The sequence below is a fragment of the Anguilla rostrata genome, chromosome 14 (genome assembly GCF_018555375.3).
Source record: "Anguilla rostrata isolate EN2019 chromosome 14, ASM1855537v3, whole genome shotgun sequence".
NCBI lineage: Eukaryota > Metazoa > Chordata > Actinopteri > Anguilliformes > Anguillidae > Anguilla > Anguilla rostrata.
In genome coordinates this window covers 17,619,894-17,644,235 of record NC_057946.1, presented here as the reverse complement: position 1 = coordinate 17,644,235, position 24,342 = coordinate 17,619,894, and the positions used below count along the sequence as shown (strand labels likewise).

The following is a 24,342-nucleotide window of genomic DNA, read 5'->3' as shown; positions in this document are numbered from 1 at the left end:
TTAAGCCCATTTTGGCTAAATCACACCATCTAGCACTGTATCACATTTTGTATGGCTATTAAAAGTGTCTGTCAGATGCGGTGCAGGTCTCCATCCATAAAAACAGACGCCAGATTTTTTTACTCCAAGCTCCAGAGTACAGGATAAAAATACTGGGTGATTTTTGAAAGATTTCTTCCTAAGGAACTTCGGTTGCTTCATATAGAATCTGTTGGAAAATATAATGAGCATGGCCATGAAGATATGAAAAAGTTTTCAGCCAAGAGTTTCCTCAAAAATGATTGATTTTCAGGTATTTTCTATGATTAAAACACAGTATGATTTATACCATATAAAAAATCTGATGTGCTAGTAGATATTTGTGCCAGTACACTACTGAAAAACACAATAAATTACATTGAATTTAAGAGTAAATGGCAAACACCTGGATGTAAATAGAAAACAGCAGAGGTTGAGAAGGTATCAATTTCAGGACTCCTGTCAGTATTAATATTTACATGCAGTTTTAATGCGTATTTACTCTTGTAGAAACCAGGGAGCAGAACGTAAACAAAGGGGAAGACTCCTTCCACTGGTACCGTCTTGTCTGAAGTGCTTTGTTGACATTTTGTTTAGTTTGAATGCAATTCATTAAAGAAAAATGGTGTTCTGTTGTTCAGGAATTTAGATGCCAGTGTTAGCCTGCCATATTGAGTTCATAACAGTTTGATATTCTAAATGTCTTGCTTTTCACATGGCATTCATTCTGGAGCCTTTTATACAAGAGAGTTCTCAGCCACATATTTTTTGTGAGCTCAGTTTTACATACATCTCTGGAAAACAATGGGGATATTGTAGTTGCATCAGTTCTCCAATTTCCACAAATGAACTGCTGACTCCAAACAACAAGATTTACTGAAAAGTACTGACTTTGTTGCTGTGAGGTATGCTGCAAACCAGCACAGCAATTTCAGGAACAGTAAAAAAAAAAAAGTTTTATCAGGACAATCCAAAATTGTATCTCTTACGCAGATGTACTAGTAAGCACAGTCTGTACAATGTGACTGAACTGTTACAGGACTAAACTGTTTTGCAGTTTGGTGCTGTCTGTAGCAGTATCTATCAATCACAAAAAGAAGGCACAGCCTTTTGGCATTGATGTTTAGATTTCTCTTGTGTTTATATTTCTTGTAGTGTATTTAGTCTATGAGATAAAAATGGTGTTTGAGCTTACAAGACATTTATAATACCAACAGGCTTTATTATTATAGTGAATTAACATTTTACTTTAATGAATTCACATTTTTCATGCAATAGGTCTGTTTCCTCTGCTGTTCCCACATTTTAAAGACTGGCACTGGTATTGAAAATCAAATTTGAATGAATTACAGAGAAAGCAATTGCCTAAATATTTCTTGAAAATCTATGAATGTGCCTCATGCTCTGCTTCAGAAAAAAGGTGTTATATTTTTATTGGAATAAATTTTAGGAAGATAGCCGGAAGGTTCGTCAGTTACAAAAGTAGGCTACTGAAAGTTTAGTTGTCCTGTTGTTTGCATTCAAGGGATTACTTTTTTGTTTACAGCAGTACATCAAAAATAGTGACATCACTATAGATGTAAAATGTGTGAATCACATTGAAAAAATGCTAAAATATTCAAATACCATCCATTAGAACAAATTCAGGCCTTAAGCTTGGTATATTTACATACATGATATCAAAACTACCTGGCAACTGCAGAACAGCTGGTAGCCTAGAGCAGTGAGTCCTGTGGGGTCAGTAGTTGGAGAAAGGAACAGAGGGTACTTCATCTGGGGGTGTATTTTCTCAGGGAAGTGACAAATACGAGTGATACCAGATCAAAGGCCTCAATTACTGTCTTATGCTGGATAGCGTTGCTGAAAATCTTACAATGGAAAACGTGTTGCTACATAATTTACTGTGTATTGAGTCGAAAGCCTGCTTCACAGCAGAGACATTTCCATCTCCTTCCACCATTTTTCATGGTATGATGTCAGCAGATGACATTCCCCCTTTCTAATCCAAGAATGAAAAAAGGGCAAATAAAATCCCTGCAACTTAAGTTTTTCCACTGAAGCATGAAAGCAAACAGAGTTTGGTCACTGAAACCTTTAGCCATTTTCACTGACATTTTTATGCTTAAAATATTAGTTGAATTTAAATACACCGCATCTTACTTTTGACCTCTACAGCTAGCTCAGGGTCCTTCACGCCTGTTAGTGCAGAACAAGTACATAAATAAAAGGTAAATCTTCTATTTAAAATAGCCAATTTTTTGTGTGCTTTTATCCATCTAACCAGGTAATCAAGAACAGTCTCCTAAAGAATGAGTAACAACAGTGCTATATGCAGGTATAATTTGTAGCAGTGTGTACAGTATTTACAGAGGGGTAATTTGTGCTATCCCTTCTGGGCATTTATGAAGGCTAAACAGGCCGTGAAACAGTCCTAGGATGCTCCATATTGAATTTCAAATGGCTCATATTATCAAAAATTAAAAGCAAGTTTTCATATTAAGTCTTTGAGTGTGGATGCCTACTATTGTGATGGTAAGCGAGACCAGCTTACAGTGGGTACCCTTTAATGTGAATAAACCCAAACTGAGAGGCTCCTTTGTTCACCACATCTGCGTCAAATGCTGAAGTCCATTGCGTGGAGCCGCGCAGAGGAAGGCCCTCAGCAGTTTCCTGATCTCACCACAGAGTATCAGGAAAGGGAGGAAGTGGTGCAGTTGGAGGAGTGTGGGACTGGGACACGGCTGCTGGGATGAAATCAGCTGTGTCCCACATGATCTGCTGTCCCCCCCCGACCTCGCTGCTGTCCCACATCCTGGAGTCCCGCGTAGAGACACGCACCCTGCAGCTTCATGCAAAACGTGCCGGTCCAGACGGCTGAGATTTATTTGTGTTTGTTCTGCTCTTCTGTTCTCTATTATAGGGACCCCCAGGGCCACCAGGGACCGTGGGTCTTCTGGGAGAGCTCGGGTTGAAGGTGAGGCCCGTCGCACAGCCATGGAATGGGAAAGCACATGGCTAGTTCCTAACACACATACTTCCACACGTACGCACACTTACATACTTATGCACCCACACCATCACACATACACACAAACATACAAACATACAAACACACACACACACACACATGTACACACATATGCAAGATGCAAGAGAATTTAAGTAATGTAGACTGGGTGCAACTTCTTGTTTGCAAGGCTGAAAATGAAAAGTGGGGCAGGTTCAGAAGGTTTTTTCTTGATGCAGATGTAAATTCATTCTAAAGGCAAGGAAAAGTAAGTTGAATTAGCAGTCTGTACAGTGGATGAATAAAGCTATATGAGAGAGTTTGAGAAAAACAAATATAGAGAGTCTGCAAAAGGCTCAAAAGAAGGCAACCAAATTAGTTCCTGGTATAAAAGTTATGAGGAAAGACTTAGGAAGATGTTTAATCTCTTCAAGATTAGTAAAAGGAGATTCATGGGAGTTTCGATTGAGGTTTCTAAATTTATAAAAGGGATTAACAAAGTGAACTACTAGAGATTCTTTAGGTTGAGTTCTGTTAGTAGAACGAGGGGTCATAAATGGAAATTAGCAAAGGGTAAATTCCGGACAGACGTTAGGAAATATTTTTTCACACAGAGAGTTGTCACTGTCTGGCATAGCCTACTAGGTCATGTAGTAGAGGCAGAAACTCTGGGGGTTTTCAAGACCAGGCTTGATATGGTGTTAGGTACTGTGTAGCTGCAGCCAAGCTTGTAGCCATTAGGTATACTTTAGTGGTTGGAAAATGGTGAGCATTGTTGGGCTGAATGGCCTGTTCTTGTCATCATGTCATGTTATGTTATGTTATACACATTAGTGAGCATGGCAGTGTCATGATGCATTGGCTTGTGTCATGGTCTCCACAACACTGATGTACTGTACGCTATTGGCTCACACAGCACTGTCTGCAGGCTCTTCTTTGGAAAGCTCCATGCCTCGCAGTGAGCATTCTCCGCCGGTAGAACTGGATCTCTTTGCAGTCACCTGATCTAGTGCCAGGCAGACATCTGGTCCCCTCTTTGCAATGAATTATTAATGCCCTTTGATTAAAATAATAGGTTTTGTAACCACAAAGAGGAGAGTGTAATTTGATAAATGTTATTTTTGATCCTCTGACCCAGCAGAAGCATACCTGTGCTGTGAGCCCCTTCTCACTGTGAACCACATAGACCGTAACACTGTGTACATAATTCTGACTCTGTTGTGACGCAAGCAATCTCTCCTTCATTCTGATAGGGTCCACCAGGCAAAGCGGGCGAGCCAGGACTGCCAGGCGAGCCAGGGGAGAAGGTAAAGGCAGCCAAATCCATGAGCACTTCCACGCTAGAGGCCCAGAAAACGATACCCTGGCTAATCCTCATGCTACTTCCCCTTGATTTCTACAAACCACACTCAGTCAGCGCAGGCGGGGATTTGGCTCCTGGTTCTCTGCTACTCACTGCTTTCATATGGTTCCTCCCTCACTCTTTTTACGGTAGTGCGAGGCAACAGTTAAAGAGGGCCAGGCTCTGGAGAGAACAGATAGATCCATTGAGTACCGTTTCTCCAAGGCCCTTTGGGTCACATTACCATCCCCATCTGCTGCCACTCAGATTGGAGAGCAGGAGCCTTGCAACAGGATCCCATCAGCCCACAGCACCTAACTCCCAGTCATTTCCTCTCCTCAGTAGCCCATAGCTTCTGTAATTTTTCTTCAGTTCTGACCATTTTAAAGCTCCATTTGATGAGCTGGTGCTGGGCAATACAAAGAGTGAACATACATCTCTGGGAACTGAGGAAGCATCCCAGTTACTAGCACTTGTTACATTTAAGATTAGCCTGCAATGGGACAGATAAAAACAATGACTGGTTTGTAGTCTGACAGCAGTATCCTGTGTATAATAAGAAAGAAATTCAAATCTCTAATAGCTTGTAAAGGAGAAAGGTTATATGTAAATTATAATGTAACCCGACACTTGGGCTTATTGGGAAAAGAAGAGAGAAAAGAACAGACAAATTTTTGACCCAGTTAAAATTATTTTGCCTAACTGGTGGGAACCTCAGTGACAATCTTTCTCCCCTTCATCTGATATGCTAATCTGTGTGAGAGTTGCTTGAGTAAAGTTGTTGGCCTGTATAAGCTCTATATATAGGTTCACCTTTTGGGGGTAATTGTCACCAGACATGGGCCTTGTGGGTTGAAAGGTCTCTTTCTGTTTAACTCACGATGTAATAAAAAGCTGTCTTGGGAGCCACTGCAGTATGGTGGTGTTATTTGAGACAGTGCTTGACATGTGTAGAATGTTAGTGCTGTATAATTTCATCTGGCTTTCTTTCTTTGCCCAGCATTTAATGGATCTGGATATGTGTCCTATATTTTGTTGTGAATGAAACGTGTATGCACAAATAGCCTGTAAACCTTTGGCAGCAGTAAGGATACTGCATAACTTCAGTCAGGATCGTCTAATATGTGCAAACTTAGGACTATAAGCATCTGCAATTTTCCCCTTTAAAATGATATAGCCAAGATTAATTTTACTATTTTTAAGAGAACTGCATATTTTTAGATGTGCATGATAAGGCTATATAAAACCAAACAACTTTTTTGTTTTGCTTGTTGTTGTTGTTGTGTATGTGTTTGTGTGTGTGTGCATACATGCATGTGTATGTGTGTGTGTTTTAGGGTGCTCTTGGGACAGCTGGGAACATCGGAGAACAAGGCCTAATTGGACAGAGGGTGAGTATTCCCATTACCATCTGTTTTATCCCAAACTATGCCAGATTTTTATGATCTGAGAGTATTGGTAGATCCATGTTTTTCTATGGATATGTACAGAACACTCCAGATAAGAATCCTCTGGTGGTTATTGTGGAAAGCACTCTATATAAGAATCCTTTACTTTTCTAGGGAGAACCTGGGCTTGAAGGGGAGGCCGGGCCTGCAGGACCTGATGGAGCCAAGGTGAGAGGAGGGTGATAGACCCATTTCCCCCAACACTTAAAAATGGTTGTCCGCAATCTATCCAAATCTGCTCTTTATGATTCATTTATGATGACTGATTTGAGTCATCATCAATGAATTATCCATTTTCCCTCAACACTGGTGGTGATCTATTCATAGATGATGACTTATTATTATGACTTAAGATTGAGATTGCGGACTTTGGGGGGGGGGGGGGGTGATTTGGAATGGTGATTGTGATTGCAGACCAATCTGCGGGGGCATTTGCAATGCCGGGCACCCTGTTGAAACCCCAGGCTTTATTCATTTTCATCTATTTTCCCTGAACACTGTTACTCATCCGACAGGGATGATACATACTGTGTCTCTCTAAGAGTAGAAGCCAGGGAAATACTTATTCTGAGGGACAGCTGGCACTCTGTCTTCCCTTGAGGTGATGCCATTGGATAGATGTGTCCCAGATATAACACTTGCTGAGGGAGCAAAGTCATGTTTAACAAGTTCTAAAGGAGAAAAACCAAAAACCATTATGAAAAGGAAAAAGTCAATAGTACAAAGGAAGAAGTCAATTCTATTTTATTGCTTTGACTTCAACATGAGTTCTTTTTTGTCCAAGTGACTTCTCATGCCAACCTTCTCACAGGGTGATGCTAACTATGCCTGACTATTGTATGCATTAGATACTGTATGAGGGCAAAAACTGAGCTAAATCGGTTTGGGGTTTTTATGTTTATGGTTTTATGAGTCATCTTGTCTCAACATGTCTGTATTTTAATGAGCAAAATCTGTTAGCTTGCTGTCCTATCATTGCATAGCATGGGAGGCAAATTGTTTTATTTTTTATTTTGAAAATTGTGACCTTCAACTCAGTTGTACCTGGGATGCCAGTCATTTGTATTCATGCTCCTAGGTCAGCTGAGAAGCATCCATCTCTGACTTTCAAAAATATGGTGCTGAAACCATAGTGGTTTGCCTGAAAGTTCTTTAGAGATTCTACTATTCAGTGAGAGCACCGAGAAGGTGTCTCCTTTACCCGCACTGGTGTCTGAATCCTGTCTCACAACCTGGCCGTTTGTTGAAAGTATTTGTATATTCTGTATTTGCTGTGTGTCGGCAGGGCCCTCAGGTGGGGCCAGTGGAATGACTGCCTGATGTAGATGATGCTGGGTGGACCCCAGTGTGCATAACACCTGTGGTTGTCTCCTCAGGGTGAGAAGGGTGACATGGGACCTGAAGGCAATAAAGGCGACCACGGAGACATTGGTCTAAAAGGAAAGGAAGGGCCACCTGGATATCCTGGCCTTCAGGGTGTCAGGGTAAGTGTTGTCTTGTCTACTGGACCCTAAATTAGGGCTTTCCTCCAAGGCCAGTCCATATTGGGCATAGAGGAGGGGCCATTTTGGATCCATTGTTGCTTGTAGCATTTAACTTCAATTGCATCTCTGCTATTCAAACAGAACATTTAACCACCATCGTAAAATGACAAAGCCAGTACCTTTGTTCTTAGTGTTGTTGTTTTTTGTACAGGGTAGAAGAGCAAACCTAGGCTGTAAATGGCTTATTGTGTTTGCTGTGTAATTTTCAAAAGGTTGGTGGCACAAAATAACCGAAAGAGTTCAGAAAAAGCGTAACGCTCAGTTTCTGAAATAATTTGAAGAAAAATAGCATTTGAGGACGTGTGAAGTCATATTTGCTAAAAAAAAAATATATTTCTACAACTATGGCAGGGCATGCAGATGTATTTAGCTATTCGTTTATTTTTTATTTGGACATAAAGACGTAATACCTGGTTACACACTGTAATGATACAGCCATTGTAATTGTGCCTCCAATAAAGACTGGAGAAACCTGGCTGAAAGGCTGAGACTGCATGTTATTTTCGGAGGTCATGGTTGTCATCAACAGCTTAACTCAGTAGTACATGGTGCCTTACAGCATGACTCACCCCTTAATACACTGTATGACTCATGCTCCTGTGCACCTATTAATAATTATTTGTTCTGTATTTGGATGGTCATATTGGGAGGACTTCTTAATCATTTGAAAAATTAAGTTACAGTAAGTTCCATGTAGTAGTTGGTCTTTTTTCGTAATTTCTACTGATATATGAATGTCATTTTTAATATGTTAAGCCTGATCTTTATTTCCAGGGGCCTGAAGGAAAACCTGGCAAAATTGGTGAAAGAGGAAAAGCTGGAGCAAAGGTATTACCTCAGTCTTATTATAGCCGCCATAACAAATCCAGTTTCAGTGTGGTTATTGGAATACCTGCTGTACTTAATACTTAATGGTTAGTCATGCCAAGGGCCCTGCACACTGTCTGTTTATTTCTTATCAACATATTCCAGCTTCTTTATATGGTTTCTATGCCTTCCAGGGCACCAAAGGTCATCAGGGTTACCTGGGAGAGACGGGGTCAGTTGGCAAACAAGGGCCCACGGGATTTGTGGGACCAAAAGGATCCAGAGGAACAATTGGACCTGTGGTAATGTGGATGAATGATAAGCCTTTATTCAGAGTTTTTGGGTTTGACTGGAATCCTGATGAATAATAATACTGGAAAAAATGTGAAAGAAAGCACACAGGCATTGCTAATTTGGGTCCAGTGGAGACTTAGCAAGATGAGGAATGATGGGATCAGACCAATGAGACAGTGCCTGGGGTGTGTTTAATATTTGGGGAGGGTGACCCCTGGTTTCCCTGTCCCACTTTCTCACAGGGTGCCCCCGGGCGTATGGGTCAGCAAGGGGAACCAGGATTACCAGGATATGAGGTAAGAAAAAAGTACATTGTTCTTTTACTACTTCTACCTATTGGATTACTATATAACATTGCCATAGATCCAGAGAAGGGTTGTATCTTGCAGTTGATTCATTATCTAGAGTTTAGTTGAGGACAGCATGCAAATAAACTTCACAGTATTTTTTAAAGCCAGTCGGATCGTGTAGCTAGTGCTGTATGTATGTGCTTCAGTTCTTTCTCATATCTAGACATTTGAGTTAAAGGCTCAGCTGTGCAGCACACTGTAGTAAATAATACTATGTTGGTGATTTGTCTCGTCAGGGTCACCAAGGACCACAGGGCCCGATGGGTCCTCCTGGACCAAAAGGTGAAAAGGTACACTCCCCACAGTCTCTGTCTAATGGCGTCATCTGTCTGCTTAAAATGCATGTTGGCTGAGTAACACCGTGGTTAAGGCAAGGCCTCAGAAGGCTCAAAGCTGTTTGCCTAGCACAGTGCTACTATCCCAAGGATTTGTCTTTGGTGCTCAAATCACCACCTCAAATCCCTCTTGGACCAATAAAGACCAGGGTCCTGGGACTGTTTGTCCAAGCAGTTGCTAGAAACAATTCATCATTATTAGGTAACTTTCCAGGCTTTAAACGACTAACATACTCAGTTTTGAACTAGGTGATTGAGTGCCTTGCTTGAATGAAAATCTACATATGCATACTATGAGGCCAGGGTTGAGTTACTCTGGTTCATATTATCTGAAGCTCTGTTACCATTTAGAGCACAGTGGGATTGTATAATGGTAGTTACACTCAGACCACAACTTGGAGCTTACTTAATTTGCTTAAATAAGAAAAATCTTTCAAGCACAATAGTCTGGATCTTTCCTGTGAAATAACTAATTGCAATGGAGCATGCACACACTGTTCAGAAACAAATTTGTCTGTTGTGAAAGCCAAGGAAGAGTTGATGAAAGATTTTATCTCAATTCATGCAGCTAATTTGGTCAGATAAAACCATGGCTCAAATAGTCTACCTAAAACTGCTTTCCCACAGGCTAATAACAGTTTTATACCAGTAACATACTGTTAGGTACCATGCATTGTGAGGTATTTGAATGTATAATTATTTGAATTAGCCTGTTACTGTAGTTGCAGATGTATGGACGATCTACAGGCTATGAGTTATATTTTGTTCAGGGTGCATACATGCAGAAATTCATTATGTTGCTAATTTAATACAGTATAAACAGAATCAGCAGGTACATTTAAAGAATCAACTGAGAAGAACCAGCAACCCCACCAAGATTGGTGGTGTATGATAATAGATTATAATTCTGAAACATATTACCAGTATTGCTCTTCACACTGAAGCAGTACCTCTACAATACCAGTTTCAAACTATTTCACAGAGGTTTTTTGTTGCCTACATAATTTGTACACGGACAAGTATGGCAGTTCTATTTCAGCATTGTTCTTGCTTGTAAATGTCTTGTGAAAGTAACTTAAAATACAAATCTATCCCAAAAAATTCACTAGTTCACATTAGTTGTGGGGCTGTACCAGCTAAACATTACTCACTCACCTTTAACATGGCCACATTCCTCTCTTCCTCTCTGCAATTAAAGGATCCAAAAACAGTTGCTGCAAAAGCATCAGCACACAAAACTTCTGCTTAATGTGTAAATACCATTTAAATCAAGAAACACTTCTGAAATTAAAATGTTATTACTGTGTAACATAGTGATTGCCCACTTCATTGACCACTCCTCTCTGGGGTGGCGTGTATGCATAACAAATCAGTGTTATGTGCTAGTGCCCGGTGGAAGCAGGGGAGTGGTGGGGAAAACCAAACTCATCAATAGCAAGAAATAAAGCTCACAGTTAACATTTACACTTGGTGTCTCGGTGGTCATAATTACTAGTCAGCGTGATAAATGGAAGTCTGTTTTAACACAGCATGAAGTTCCTGAAAGAGCTTTTGCCTTGCTCTCACTTTGTCTGGCAACATGTGAATGGCTGATTCATCCCACAGACCAGTATTAGTAAACAGAATTATATCTGGAGTCTTGATTACTGAATTAATCCAACTCATATGCTATGAATAAAATCCTTGTGGCTTTTTTCAAAAGGAGATCTCCCACATCCATGCCACATAAATTTTGATTAATAGCATTTAGTAAAAATCGCTTGAATTTGGGTCATTGCAATTGTAGCTTTGTCTGCAAATTCCCTGTTATGGCAAAGGTACATAGGCTTTAATAAGAACAGTGTCTCTTCAATTCTGCGGTCACTATCTCTGCTCAGGGAAAATTCCAGCTTTAATGTTTCCTCTCTTCTGCTTAGCACATGACCAGCATGAAATATAAATGAGAGTTTAAGCTCTCATTGAGAGTTTGTTTTGAACATTGACACCATTCCTACAGCTGTCAATAAAATACCTAGTTTACCATAGAATACCACGTTAACATTCTTTCAGACTTGAGCTTGGTCATGTGTGGTCTACTCCTCACTTGAACTACAAGATGTAACTAGATTCTGCCCCCAAGTGTCAGTCCTAGTCAATATCCAGCTATTTTAGAAAATGGTATGGGTTTGGATTTGGGGTGGTTAAGCTGGTTATGAAATGGTTAGATTAAGCAATTTATAGCAGCAACAAATTATAGCACTATTAATAACCTTTCATCCAATGGTGAAGTACTCAACGTCATTTCCTTTTGTTCATCTTCATCAAGGGGGAACAGGGGGATGATGGGAAGGTTGAAGGTCCTCCTGGTCCTCCAGGTGACAGAGTGAGTTACTGAATATTTCTTTCTGTGTTGCAGTATATTTTTTTGACTGTGTGTTGAGGCCTACATTTTTCCCATTCTTATTTCTTTGCTTGATTTGATGGTCAGGGTCCCACGGGAAACAGAGGAGAAAGAGGGGAATCAGGGGACCCGGGGTACCTAGTAAGTACAGCTGTACAGCGTGTGTGCATGTCTTTGTTTGGCTTTATAAAAGTTAATGGCAGGTAATGCTTTTGTACCCCTTTCTCATTGTACTATACTATAGTGGCAGTGCTTTGTTGCTAAGGAATCTTTATTTTTTAGGGGCAACAAGGTGTGGATGGAGAAAGAGGCAAGGCTGGGGCCACTGGATTACCTGTGAGTACACACACTCCATTATCCAGACATTATCCAGGCGTTTCCACACATCTGAGAGTCGGCCACTGAGTGTATTAAAACAGAATATACATGTAAATGCTGATACCATTTTGATGCCATTTCAATAATTTAGAGTGGTACATGACACTTCAGACTGCTTCACAGCTGCTGAAGAGTTCACATTGAGGATTCCATCTCCGATATCAATGGGTGTATGTCAGTTTTAGCCCCCGTAGACGTTTTCAGCACACACCAAATAGTATTACCTTTTGGTTATGACCTGGCTATTTTACATGTAGATTCTATTAAACAAACACATACTGTATTTAAAAGTTTTATTTTTATAGTATGTTTAAACACTCCATAGCAAGAAAGAAAAACTTGACTAGTGTAGTCCTCTTCACTATATTAAAATTTAGAGCAGGCAACAACAGGCAGTTTCTCATAATAGGTTTTTACTGCCATTATAGCTTGTATAAACAGCTGCTTATAGAGGCTGCAGGACCTTTGGAATATACAGTGATGCTTCCTAATCTTTTGGGTTAGGGACATCCTGGACCACGTGGGCAGCAAGGGCCTAAGGGATCTAAAGGAGAGGAGGTAAGAGCCTTGCAACCGAGGAGAGTCTGACACTATGCATTTGCACCACCATTGTTTTCATGTAAGTGGTGTTCGAAATTTATATCAAACTGTTGGATCTGGGGTTCATTTTAGATGATCTCTTTCATAAACAGAGCCAATTATGTAACGTGCTACATAGTTAAAAATGTAATTTGTAGGTGTGTTTTCAAATTATGTCAAAATGCAGATTTGATCAGTTGCTGTTGAAATGCAAATGTAAATAAACTCGTTGGGAGAAGAAGGCTTTGTGTCACTTAATATCCCATATACAGAATGTAAAGATTGGTGTGGTGTGGTACTGCATGAGGCGATACTGGACCTAGTTGCCTAGATCCATTCCTCTCTCTGCTTCAGGGTCAAAAAGGCAAGGCGGGGAAACGTGGAGAGTCTGGCACCAGAGGTCCACCGGTAAGTGGGGAAACCCAAGGTTACAAAAAAATATAAGTTATGACAGCTACACCATTGTGTTTTTGAAGCATAATAATGAAGTGAAGTACCACAATGCAATCCTTGTGGTTCTCACTATAACGTGTATTTGCGCTTGTTATCATTTTGGAAATGTTGGGCTACAATTGGTGAAAACCTTGGTGTTTTGCGAACAGGGTCCTGTTGGCCCACCCGGCCCAAGAGGAGTAGTCGGTCGAGAGGGTCTGGAAGGTCACCCTGGGATGGACGGAATTTCGGGCAAAGATGGAAGCAAAGGAATGCCGGTAAGATGGCTAACTCACAGACAACCCTGAGCTGATGCAGGGTTTACCTGTTAGTTTCAGGGTCACCCGTTCATTCCCTCACAGTGCTCTTTGTGTCTGTGCTAAAGGGAGAACAAGGGGATGACGGGGCCTTTGGTCTCCCTGGGAACGCTGGGTTACGTGGCAAAGTGGGCGTGGTAGGGCTGCCGGGCACTCAGGGCTCATTTGGACTGAAGGTAAGAGGGCTAACATGCCACCCACTGTCAAATAATCAACAAAGTTATTTAAAAATCCAAATAATTGCAGAGTGAAAGAAGTGTATTCCATGTTTGGCAATTGAAGAGGTGTTAGGAGAAGGAGAGAGGAAGGATTCCAGAGACAATCAGCATTTCCTGTGGTTTTATCTGTGTGGATTTGTCCCGACGCTCAGATCAGTCAGTCTGGGGTCTCCTCTGGCACCAGAAGGATCTCATGGCCCAGTCACTTTAATCACAGAGCACCAAGCCAACTTCCACCAGACACTCCTCACAGTCTGTTGGCCAGCATTGTTCCCTCTGCAGTCAGACAGGTATCCCTCTATGTGATTACTGTTCTCACCTGTGCTTTGTTCTGTCTTCTCTGCAGGGCGAGAGGGGACTCCCAGGCCAGACAGGACCCACGGGGAAGCGAGGATTCAGAGGCGGGATGGGATTGCCAGGGAGGCAGGGAGACCGGGGAACAAAAGGGCAGCCTGTGAGTTTGTGCAAGGACTCCAGGATGTACACACTGTTATTTCTTTGTTAATAGCATATTGACATAGGAGAAATTGATGCTTTCCATCTGTCCCAACCATGGTTTCATGCGTCGAATTGTGAATCAGAGACACTATATCAATATTGAGAGCATATGTGTACACTTTACTGGCTTTGATAAGATCATGACCTTTCAAGTGATTTTTTTCAGACTGCAGGGCCACAGTTCATAATAGGAGTTCTTTAAGAAAGGTATTCTCTTAAATTCCAGGGTGATGTCGGAGAGCCAGGTTTCCCAGGCATTCTTGGTGTGTTCGGACCAAAGGTACACCATTCCCCCTTCTCTTTCTCCACAAATATGATCTAATGATCGTCTAAAGCTCTGCCCTGTTCTACAAACGCTGGGAAATTTAATCATCTGTAAATGTTCACCATAAGAATTAAATATGACTTCATACGCATGTCAGCAATGTGGTTCTTATAAGTAAGTGAAAGCATTGTACATACCCAGTAATAAATCAATTATATTGTAAATTAATTTCAGAGCTTTACAAATGTGTTTCTCCACACCTTATGTAACAATCAGAGGAGCTGTAGTATGTGTGTGTGAGGGACAGTGGCTAAGGTAGCATAATATATATCTTGGGGGTTATAAAATACCCCAGTTTCTGTATTTGTCACTAAACAATATTTTTGTCTCAACATGGCTAGTTTCCTCCATACCCTACATGAAACACAGCTGTTAAAATATTTCTGGTTTCACTTTATCTCTGGTCTATAAATCAGAACCTTACCTTCACCAAAAACATACTGTATTTGCTTTGAGCAAGACAGGATTTTATGGATCATTTCTTTTTAGTTCTCAGAGGCTGTGATCCTCTGCTGTTGTTTGTTTAATGTGTGTTTAATGCTCATTGTGGTAGGTTTGTTCTTGTGTGTTTAACTTAGTCTCATGTTCAACAGGGTAGTTGACAAGTTGTCAATCATGTCTGCACTTGTATTTACTCTCTCTCGGGAGAATATTTCCCCCTTCTAGGGAATTACTGCTCTTCAATCCCTGATCTTAGAACTTGTGTAGCATCTCCTAAATGCCAATGAAGAGGAAGTAAAGATTTATTATATAAAGCTGAATTTGGTTTGGGTAGACTATGGTAGATAACTGCATAGTTAAAAGGGAATTGTTCTATATTAACCAAAAAGGGCATTGGTCCCTGCTACAATGTGGACACATGAAAATGAAACCGCTAAAACCCATCCTCTGTTAGGTTGCTTTACATAAAAGAAGATATTAGCATTGTACTGATGAAAATAACAAAGAAGTCTATAACTAATGTATTAATTTAGATTTGAAACACAGAAATAGTGCAGCATATGTTTCAAGTGCCAAATGATATGTAAGTGGAACCAGCAGCTTCTATTTCACAATAATAGTAATAATATGCTGTTATCAGATATGCGGTTCCATTGTGTGTGTTCTGGTTGTTTCCATCATGGCGGCATATTACTATACGTATTACTGTACATATTACACATTTTATGAAAATGTGAACAGCATTTCTCAAGTGCACACAGAAGGTGTAGATCTTCTGGGACTTCTGGGTCTCGTCCCATCGGAATGTACAGTAATGTAAAGCAGGTATCCAAGTAATTGATCAGTAGTGAACTACTACTACAAAACCTGAATTACCTTTGCAAAAAAGTAGATCCAATTGTGTAATGAGGTGTTTGAATGTAGAAAACACCACACATAACCTGGTACTCCTAGATATCTCTTGCCTACTCTAACTGAAATGTTCTCTCATTAGGGAATCGGTGCTATGTATTATATAAGGTGTTCAGTAGTCTCTGAATGTATCATCAGTCTACTGCTTCAGATTACTGTATGTTATATGTAAAGCAGGTCATAAAGCCACAAAAGTAACTGCTTTTAAGTTAGGCTTTGTATGGAAGGGTGGTGTTTTAATGTTTTGTGATAGAAACTGTAAACCTGTTTCCAGGGGACTCCAGGAGATATTGGACCAGTAGGTATTCAAGGGCCAAAGGGACCACAGGGCTTGATGGTAAGTAGGCCTTTTTCATAATGAAGTTCATTAATCGTGTGCAGCATCATGCAACATGACACAAAGGTTTCGTTATCGCACATTGTGGAGTAATTGCACACAGAGGTAAGACAAAATTGCAGGGTGCTTATTTCTCTCAGACTATGTTAAACTTCTTCATGCCCAGGAATTGATTTTCGCTTTCTCTTTTCAGGGAAAAGAAGGTCAGATGGGCCCAATTGGTATAATTGGGCCCACTGGTGGTCCAGTAGGTATCTCACCCAGTTGTCCTCCATTCAGATAGTTGATACAGAACATCCAGTTTGTTATTGTGAATGTATCTTCTTCTTTTCTTCAAAGGGACCAAAAGGAGACAAGGGAAGCCGAGGGGAAAATGTGAGTTTTCTTCTTCATTATTTGTTCTGCCATGTACTGTATGTCTCGAATCAAATGCTTACTTTATGTTTGTATTTGTGCTATGTATACAACAAAATTCCAGAATTCCTCAACAATAGTACAGCTGTCTGCAATTGTCTTTGACTTGATTTGATTTGACTACAAGTAGCCTTCATCTCATCTCATTAATCTCATCATGTGATTTTTTGTTGGTTCCAGTCTCAGATAATGTAATGTTTATGCAACAGTAAGTGCATTCATAGCACTTATGAGGATAAACAATAGATGTTACAATTGAGTAGGTTTGTCCCATTATAAACATGTGAAAGGTTTGTTCTAACTTTTCCTCTGTCTTTTATGAACAGGGTGTACAAGGACCAAGGGTATGTTTTATCTATTTTACAAGTTCCTGTCAATTTTTCATTTAATTTGTTTTTATAAATAAAAAAATGTATAAATATTATCCATCCTTAAATTCACTGCCTTTTTAAGCAATGGCATAAATTGCATCTGCGAGAACACTTAATAAGTAAATAAGTAAATGACAGCACTTAATGTATACTATAGGCCGATTTGAACAGAGGTCATTCTGTACTTCCGGCATGTTGCTGTATTTCTGACAGAACAACAGTTTTGATAAGGATACAAATGTAGATATATATTTACAGTGTAAATATATCATGGGGTTAATTCTGATTATTTATTTTTCAGGGGCCTCCAGGACCTCACGGGCCCCCAGGACCCCCAGTAAGTCCCCTAGTAAATCTCTTTCTATTTTTAGCTATTTTGTATTGTTGATGGCATGGAAACATTTTGTATAACCTTTTAGGAGACCAGCCACTGCAGGTACATTAGCACCCTGTAGTGTTTGCTGTTTTGTTATTCTTCCTCACTTTCTACAGCTCTAGCAAAAGAATTTGGTCTGTTTTTATGAAACTTAATATACTCAAATTAGTGCGTTTAGTAACAAATGGCTGCCACTCCTGCCTAAACAATTAAATCCAACAGGAATAGATCCCCTTCTCTCAAAGAACAAATATGACTCAAGGATTAATGACGTCATGAGATACTACATTTATGAATCAATTTTAATTTATTCCTCTAATATATGTGGATAAGGTTTGGCCAACTGGCACCAATTGAGTATGCAGGAATTCTGGACCAAGACCGTCAGTAAATCCCTGTTTAAGAAAAGTCTCTATCTCAAACATAATGGTCCATGAGCTTCTCTGTACCAACGCAAGATATAATTATACAACCAGATATGTAGCGTCCTGACTAAAACTTTAATTTACCAAAATGAAAACAAACTGTCGATAGGGCACAGTTAGTTATACAATGTTCTGCAAAGCTGTGGCAGGGCTTTTCACCAGAAGTACAATTATCCAGGGATATGCAAGTTTTCAACAGACAGGTCAAATTGACATGCAGCCAATACTGTTGCCATTCTTTGAACTGGAGTTAAAATTCTTTTTAAAAAATGTGTAAATATTTGTATTGTAATGCATGTAATTATGCGTTACTTAATTGGCTCATGATGTCATTTCATTTATTTAGAAACCCATTAGTTCAATTGAACTATTCTTCCTGGGTTCATACACAAATGGAGATACAAGCAAATCTAGCTTACAGTTATTAGACATGAATTATTAGAGATGAAACTTGTTGATTATATTAACGATAACATCCAGACAATTTTCTTTGCACAGTTTGGGTTGTTGCATGATACCGACAATATTGAAAAGTTATGCATTTAAGCTAAATGACTAATTCAGAGTATCAGCTTCCTATGTCGATTATGTAGATTTTTAAAACATAGCATCGCATGATGGATGTTCATATTAATTCTGCTCTCTCTGATTTCAAGGGTCCTCCTGGTGTTCCTCTGTCATTCGTAAGTTCACATCAACATATTACACTGCCAGTTACCAAAGAAATGTCTTTGTTCACAAATGTAATCTCTGTAATGTATAATGTAATTCTGTAGCACACATAGTAAAAGTATTTCTGCATATCCAGCGAGCATGAAGGGTTTGTATAATTTCATCTGACTTTTATTTATTCAGAAGCATGACAATCTTGGCGCTGCTCTCCAAGTGTTCATTGACTCGAACACGGCACTCAGGGCAGAGGTTAGTACTGAACTGTTATATATTTCTGTATGAGTGCACATTTCCTGCTGTTGTTTGACTGAGATGTAAACATTTTTATTTCCTGCTATGGCGTCTAAAATCTGTAGTAAAAGACATTTATAATGTGTCTCCGCATGCAACAAGTGCATGGTGATTGCCTTGCCACATAGCTATACGTGTGGGAATTGAGAAGCGTTCATTCCCGTGGCTCTGTGATATGTGAGAATTTCTGTGTTCCTCACTCAGCCTCTCATTGATTTTCTCTCGAGCAGAATTACCAGGGCATGGACCTCCCCATGCTGGACCAGGGAACAGAGATTTTTAAGACCCTTCACTACCTCAGTAACCTGATCCAGAGCCTCAAGAACCCACTGGGCACCCACGACAACCCAGCCCGGATCTGCCGGGACCTCAAGGACTGTGAGCAGAGGATGAACGATGGTGGGGAGACCTGTGATTTTCAGGGTTTACAAATATTACCATAAAAGACAGCGCATGCCAGTGTCACAACGTCATGGACACCACAGATGTGTTTCATGGATTGAAAATATTGAGTTTCAATCAGATTGAACAAAGAGGCAGTGTGTGTGTCTCTGGTCTGTTCCTCACCTGTTCTCAATTATGTCTCAGGCACTTACTGGATCGACCCAAACTTGGGCTGCTCCTCCGACACCATTGAGGTGACCTGCAACTTCACCAGCGGAGGTCAGACCTGCCTGAGGCCAATCACAGTGTCCAAGGTATTCACTCGTATTCAAATCATATTCTACTCTGTAATCTAGAAGGGAAAATATACACAAGCAACCAACAAATTTTGTTGTACAATAGAACCTCAGAAACACTACATGGCCAAACATATGTGGACACTTGACGACCAACATTTCATCCAAAATTATGGGCATATGGAGTTGGTCCACTCTTTGCTGCTATAACAACCTCCACTATTCTGTGAAGCAAATACACCTCTCCCTCTATAACTGAGAGTTGGGTCTATCTAAAATCAGCCTGTTTGGATCAAGTTTCCAAGGGAGCAAAATAATAAAACAAAACCAATATCCTTCTTGCGTGTAGTAAAACACATTTACTGCATTTATCAACACACTGACTTATGCATTCAATCATTAGCAAAGCTAGAAGCAGTTTAAGTTGAGCTGGATAGTCAGACCTTGCCTGAGTTCCTCCAGACTGCTGATGTCCTTTCATTGTTTACTGGCTGATACAGTATCTTTTATGATGTTTGTAATGTTTTTGTTTTTAAGAATGCAAGACAGGAAACACTTTTGCAAGCACTTGTTCAGTAGATATTTATTTTGGAAAGCCAATTTAGAAAAAAATATCTAATGATATCCCATGAATGATATTTTTATACTGACTAAAAACATTTCCAGCTACAAAATGAGTGTATTTTTAAAAAGACTAGGGTAATACAAATAACCTATATAATGGTTAATTCAAAATTAATTATGTTGCATTTTGTTTGTAAGTTAAGTAATAAACAATCTGGTTCTAAACGCCACCCATTCCTGAAGGTTTCGGATCACTGAGGCTCTACTGTATTTCACCAAAATGATCTGTTGTGTTTCTTTACAAGAACATAAGAACGTGCCATCTGGAGACTCTCTAGCACTGTGGTTATGGTGCTTTGTTTTTGGGTGTGCAGCTGGAGATTGGTGTGGGGCGTGTCCAGATGAACTTCCTGCACCTCCTGAGTGCCGAGGCAGTCCAGCACATCACCATCCACTGCTTGAACGTATCGGTGTGGAGGGAAGGAACGTCTGAGCTCCCATCCCAAAATGCTGTTCGCTTCAAGGCCTGGAATGGCCAGATCATCGAGGCAGGAGGAGAAATAGAGCCACACGTGCTGCAGGACAACTGCTGGGTACGGCCATGGATGTTAGATTTGCATTATTATTACTGTGATGTGGGTAGCCTTATTAATGTCAATGGAAGGGAGTAACAGTTGTTGTGCTAGAACTATGATATAGAATATATGGATGTTGCAACACATATTAGAATCTGACATTTTCTTCTAGCTCAGCTGAGCCCTTTAATGATGTTACTCTGTTTCCTCAGATCAAAGATGGACGCTGGCATCAGACACATTTTGTTTTCAGCACCCAGGACCCAAACCTGCTCCCTATTGTAAATATATACAACTTGCCAAACACCAAACCCGGATCGCACTACCACCTGGAGGTCGGACCTGTGTGTTTCCTGTAGGGGCGTGTTCCCCACCATACGGCGAAATCGGGCCCTCGCACCCAAGCGAGCGGAGGAGACCTCTCTCCACATGTGCTGTCCAGAAGCCCGCCCCCGTTTTTCAGTGTTTGCTCGGACTGCAGAAACAGGACAATAGGGAACAGGGAGGCGGGGCACCAGGAGAGTTAAGGAGGAACCCGAGATTTCTCGCACTAATGACACTTCAAAAGATAAGCTCTTTTGTGATTTTCAGGAACTTTTTTTCATTCTGACAAGTCCTGGATATCCAGTTGGAGGAGATACTGCCAAATAATCTTTATGGGACAATATATTAACTTATTTGTTTCATATATTTTTCCATACCAAGGTTCTACATTCTGTTAAAAAAAGAAATGAAGTAATTGGGAACAATTATACATGTGTGGACATATATACTTCTTCCTTATTACTTTTATACATTTTATCTCATGAAAAAGAAATAACCTTCAAGTGCAATAGAAAATGAGAAGAGAATTTTTATATTCATCTTGTGTTTGCAATTATTTTTTTTAGGCAATTCAGGGGTGCTATTTTATCTACATATATGTTTCCTCCAAGTGTTGTTGGTCTTTTCTTGTCCCTACCTGGAGGTCTACTTGTGTGTCTTAACAGGTAGTGTATGTGCCTACTTCAGTTTCAGGTGAAGCGTATGCCAACCTGTATACTTCCATGTGAAGAAAGTACCTATCAACAGGTGTCCCTACCCAATCATCTCCCTGCAAGGCATGTCTGCAGGTCCTGCAGAGCGATCGACTGTAGTGAGGAACTGATGTAGACAGATGGGCGCAATGGAGCCTGCCCGCTGGCGAGACCTTGACGGCAGCCGCCCCAGAGAGCTGTCCCGCCCGTCACACCTGTGCCGCGGGTCTCTCTGCATCCACACACTCCTGGCGAAGTGGCAAATGGCAGGAAGGCTGGTGTGTGGATCCAGAAGAGTGTGTCTGATCAATGGTCTACCTCCCATCTCTTATGCATGGTGCTCGGGGGGAAAAAACCCTCAATTAAACAAGAGATGCTGACCTAGTGCTCCTGCTATGCCACCAACAAAGTGTAACACTTCTGTGGTAGGTTTGCATTTTTGAAGCCAGTTTTGCCTTTTTTTCACTATGCAGCAAAAATGGCATTCATTTAAGTGCCATTACTTGTAAGGGAATATTTTTATATAAACATAAAAAAATAGAAAAAAGATTTTGAGTCTACATATTTTTTCATGCAGCCAAACATCTTAGGGTTTCGAGGCATTTTTTAAAGAAAGTACTTTCTGCTCTTTTGTACAAATCCCCCAATAGCTGTTATTGATATTAGAAACCATTAGTAAAGATTTAGTTTTATTAGAAAGCTTTTTCTGTTGAAAACAAATGTGTATAATTATGCAAGCTTTGTTGTATACAGTGGATCCCTTCTTGCTAATTTAATGTTATTTAAGTGTGAAAAAGTGGTTGTCTACCAAGTAAAGTTCTCTTTGTCAAGGCAACAGGTCCTTTTTTCTGATAACTTTATGTATCAGTTTCCCAACTGGTCTTGGAGTTTATAGATTTTTATTTTATGTGTAAATTTGGGGCTCCAGAGAACAAATTTATTGCAATGTTTTTTATTTTTATTTTATTTTGTTAAAATTTTATTTTTTTCTATATGATAATCAAAACTGTACTGTACTGGGACTGTGTTCTATGCTATTTCTCGACATGTTTTTTTTTTTTTTTTAAAGGAAGTGATTGAAAATATGTGAACATTCTTTTTTGTCCTTCAGTAGTTAAAATGAGATCAGAATACCTCACATTTAAACACACCTGGAGCAATCATTTACTGTTCTTTCTTGCTATTTTCTTTCTTTCTCTATTTCTTTTTAAACAAGAATTCTGAGTCTGTGTGAAATATCAGCCTAAAATCAGCAGGTATTCAATTTTCTGAGGGGGAAGTACAGAGGGTGGTGGTGCTTGCCCATATTCATTTCTGTAGCTCTTGCATCTTCTCGTATACACCGTTTCACGTTTTCATGCATTAATAATGTTCAGATGTTCAATAAATATTTGAAACCCTAAGGAAATGGTTGCACTGTAATGTTTGAGAATTTAAGATGAACTGTTCATCTGCCTCCACCAGGGGTCTCTGTTAACTTTTAATCCACTGTTCATTTTAGACCACAAAGATTTGAGCATTAAACAATGATCTCTGGAATCACTCTGTTTTTTTATTTTTTATTTTAATGATTTGGATTAGAATTATGGATAAGATAGATGATCCTGGAAGATCTCTTGAATGCAGAACACACCTGCATTGTCATCAACAAATATGACGTGGCGACATAGCTCAGAAGGTAAGACCGATTGTCTGGCAGTCAGAGGGTTGCCGATTCAAACCCCGCCCTGGGCATGTCGAAGTGTCCTTGAGCAAGACACCTAACCCCTAACTGCTCTGGCGAATGAGAGGCATCAATTGTAAAGTGCTTTGGATAAAAGCGCTATATAAATGCAGTCCATTTACCATAAACCAAAAAATCTGACTAATACTGAAAAACGGTTTTGCTCTCTGGGACATACTGGGTTAAAGATAAACAATATAACTTGTACTGTTTTATTTGAACATTGAGCAAAGTGCAGATGCTTTGTTAACTTAATCTAAAATACCTCCCTCTTCCATGAAAAAGAGGAAACGAGGACATCTGTGATTGAAGTAAACATATGAAACTGACAGTGACACTGTGCCAGTGGTAAGGTTTGAACTGAAATACTTTCAAGAGCCGCTGAGCATGTGGTCCTGTCAGAAGAGGTGTGAGGAAACACAAATGGAGCGGGTTGACGTACCTTGTTCCCATAAATATCAGTCCTCAAATTTAATTTTCATTCTATCCCATTCTTTGACAGAATGTTAAAAGGCAAAAATTACATACTGTCTGTCCCATAGTATATTGAAAAATATACTACGCTCAGCCGATTTAATTTTTCTCTGGTTGGAATGCCCAATTGTATTTTATTATTGCCACTTCATTAAAAAATGAGCTTCAGCTGAATGTGCCACCCTGGAAAATATAACTCTCTAAACAGTATTTTTTGGGAATTTTTTAAAAAGTACTTCCATAATTTTCTTGGGACATTGTGTCGTTTTAACGCTAATGTTTATGTGTTCCACTTCCTACCTATTTGCTGACTCCAAGGGAGTTTAATGAGCCTGTGATATCTCTCATCCTACTTTCTCTATGTCAGAGTTAACATTAGAGAATATACCATTAATTATTTTCTTGCTTAGGCTTTGAAATATGTGATCATGTAATTGAAGCTGCTTAATTAGGAGGCCCAATGGAAAATGGCACCTTCTCTATTTGCTATTATTATTATTATTATTATTATTATTATTATTATTATTATATTTTTACAAATTGGTAAAACAGGAACACAGGCATGTGCCATATCTTGAACTGGTTACCATTTTGGATTATAACTACTCACTTGCTATATATTAGTTCTGGCCTAACCACATGATTCTTTTAAAATTTGGCACGTTGAATAAGAGTTACCGCAAATGATCATTGACCAAATTTGGTGCCAGTTGATGACATTGTCCCAGTCATAGCCTTTGCACAGTTTCACCTAAATATATGAAACAAATGTCTTAGTCCTCCTCACTCACAAAAAAAG

The 24,342-nt window shown here is 39.8% G+C and overlaps 1 protein-coding gene across 3 annotated transcripts in view; it reads left to right on the top strand.

Annotated features, from left to right (window-relative positions):
- col27a1b (collagen, type XXVII, alpha 1b) overlaps positions 1 to 22,754 on the top strand; it is a 107,491-nt gene extending 84,737 nt beyond the window's left edge. For 2 of the 3 annotated variants that reach the window (XM_064308676.1, XM_064308677.1), the window contains exons 33-61: positions 2,939 to 2,992; positions 4,279 to 4,332; positions 5,705 to 5,758; positions 5,930 to 5,983; positions 7,192 to 7,299; positions 8,134 to 8,187; positions 8,361 to 8,468; positions 8,703 to 8,756; positions 9,047 to 9,100; positions 11,451 to 11,507; positions 11,613 to 11,666; positions 11,808 to 11,861; positions 12,408 to 12,461; positions 12,837 to 12,890; positions 13,085 to 13,192; positions 13,300 to 13,407; positions 13,796 to 13,903; positions 14,174 to 14,227; positions 15,900 to 15,962; positions 16,156 to 16,209; positions 16,302 to 16,337; positions 16,703 to 16,720; positions 17,049 to 17,084; positions 18,205 to 18,231; positions 18,404 to 18,469; positions 18,742 to 18,910; positions 19,100 to 19,209; positions 20,130 to 20,348; positions 20,543 to 22,754. In XM_064308676.1, coding sequence (XP_064164746.1) covers positions 2,939 to 2,992; positions 4,279 to 4,332; positions 5,705 to 5,758; positions 5,930 to 5,983; positions 7,192 to 7,299; positions 8,134 to 8,187; positions 8,361 to 8,468; positions 8,703 to 8,756; positions 9,047 to 9,100; positions 11,451 to 11,507; positions 11,613 to 11,666; positions 11,808 to 11,861; positions 12,408 to 12,461; positions 12,837 to 12,890; positions 13,085 to 13,192; positions 13,300 to 13,407; positions 13,796 to 13,903; positions 14,174 to 14,227; positions 15,900 to 15,962; positions 16,156 to 16,209; positions 16,302 to 16,337; positions 16,703 to 16,720; positions 17,049 to 17,084; positions 18,205 to 18,231; positions 18,404 to 18,469; positions 18,742 to 18,910; positions 19,100 to 19,209; positions 20,130 to 20,348; positions 20,543 to 20,689 — 2,190 coding nt within the window. In that variant the 3' untranslated portion in view covers positions 20,690 to 22,754. Of the gene's footprint in view, positions 1 to 2,938; positions 2,993 to 4,278; positions 4,333 to 5,704; positions 5,759 to 5,929; positions 5,984 to 7,191; positions 7,300 to 8,133; positions 8,188 to 8,360; positions 8,469 to 8,702; positions 8,757 to 9,046; positions 9,101 to 11,450; positions 11,508 to 11,612; positions 11,667 to 11,807; positions 11,862 to 12,407; positions 12,462 to 12,836; positions 12,891 to 13,084; positions 13,193 to 13,299; positions 13,408 to 13,795; positions 13,904 to 14,173; positions 14,228 to 15,899; positions 15,963 to 16,155; positions 16,214 to 16,301; positions 16,338 to 16,702; positions 16,721 to 17,048; positions 17,085 to 18,204; positions 18,232 to 18,403; positions 18,470 to 18,741; positions 18,911 to 19,099; positions 19,210 to 20,129; positions 20,349 to 20,542 lie in introns of those variants that run through there. The other variant, XR_010325473.1, reaches the window with a different exon arrangement.
- The last annotated feature ends 1,588 nt before the right edge of the window (positions 22,755 to 24,342 follow it).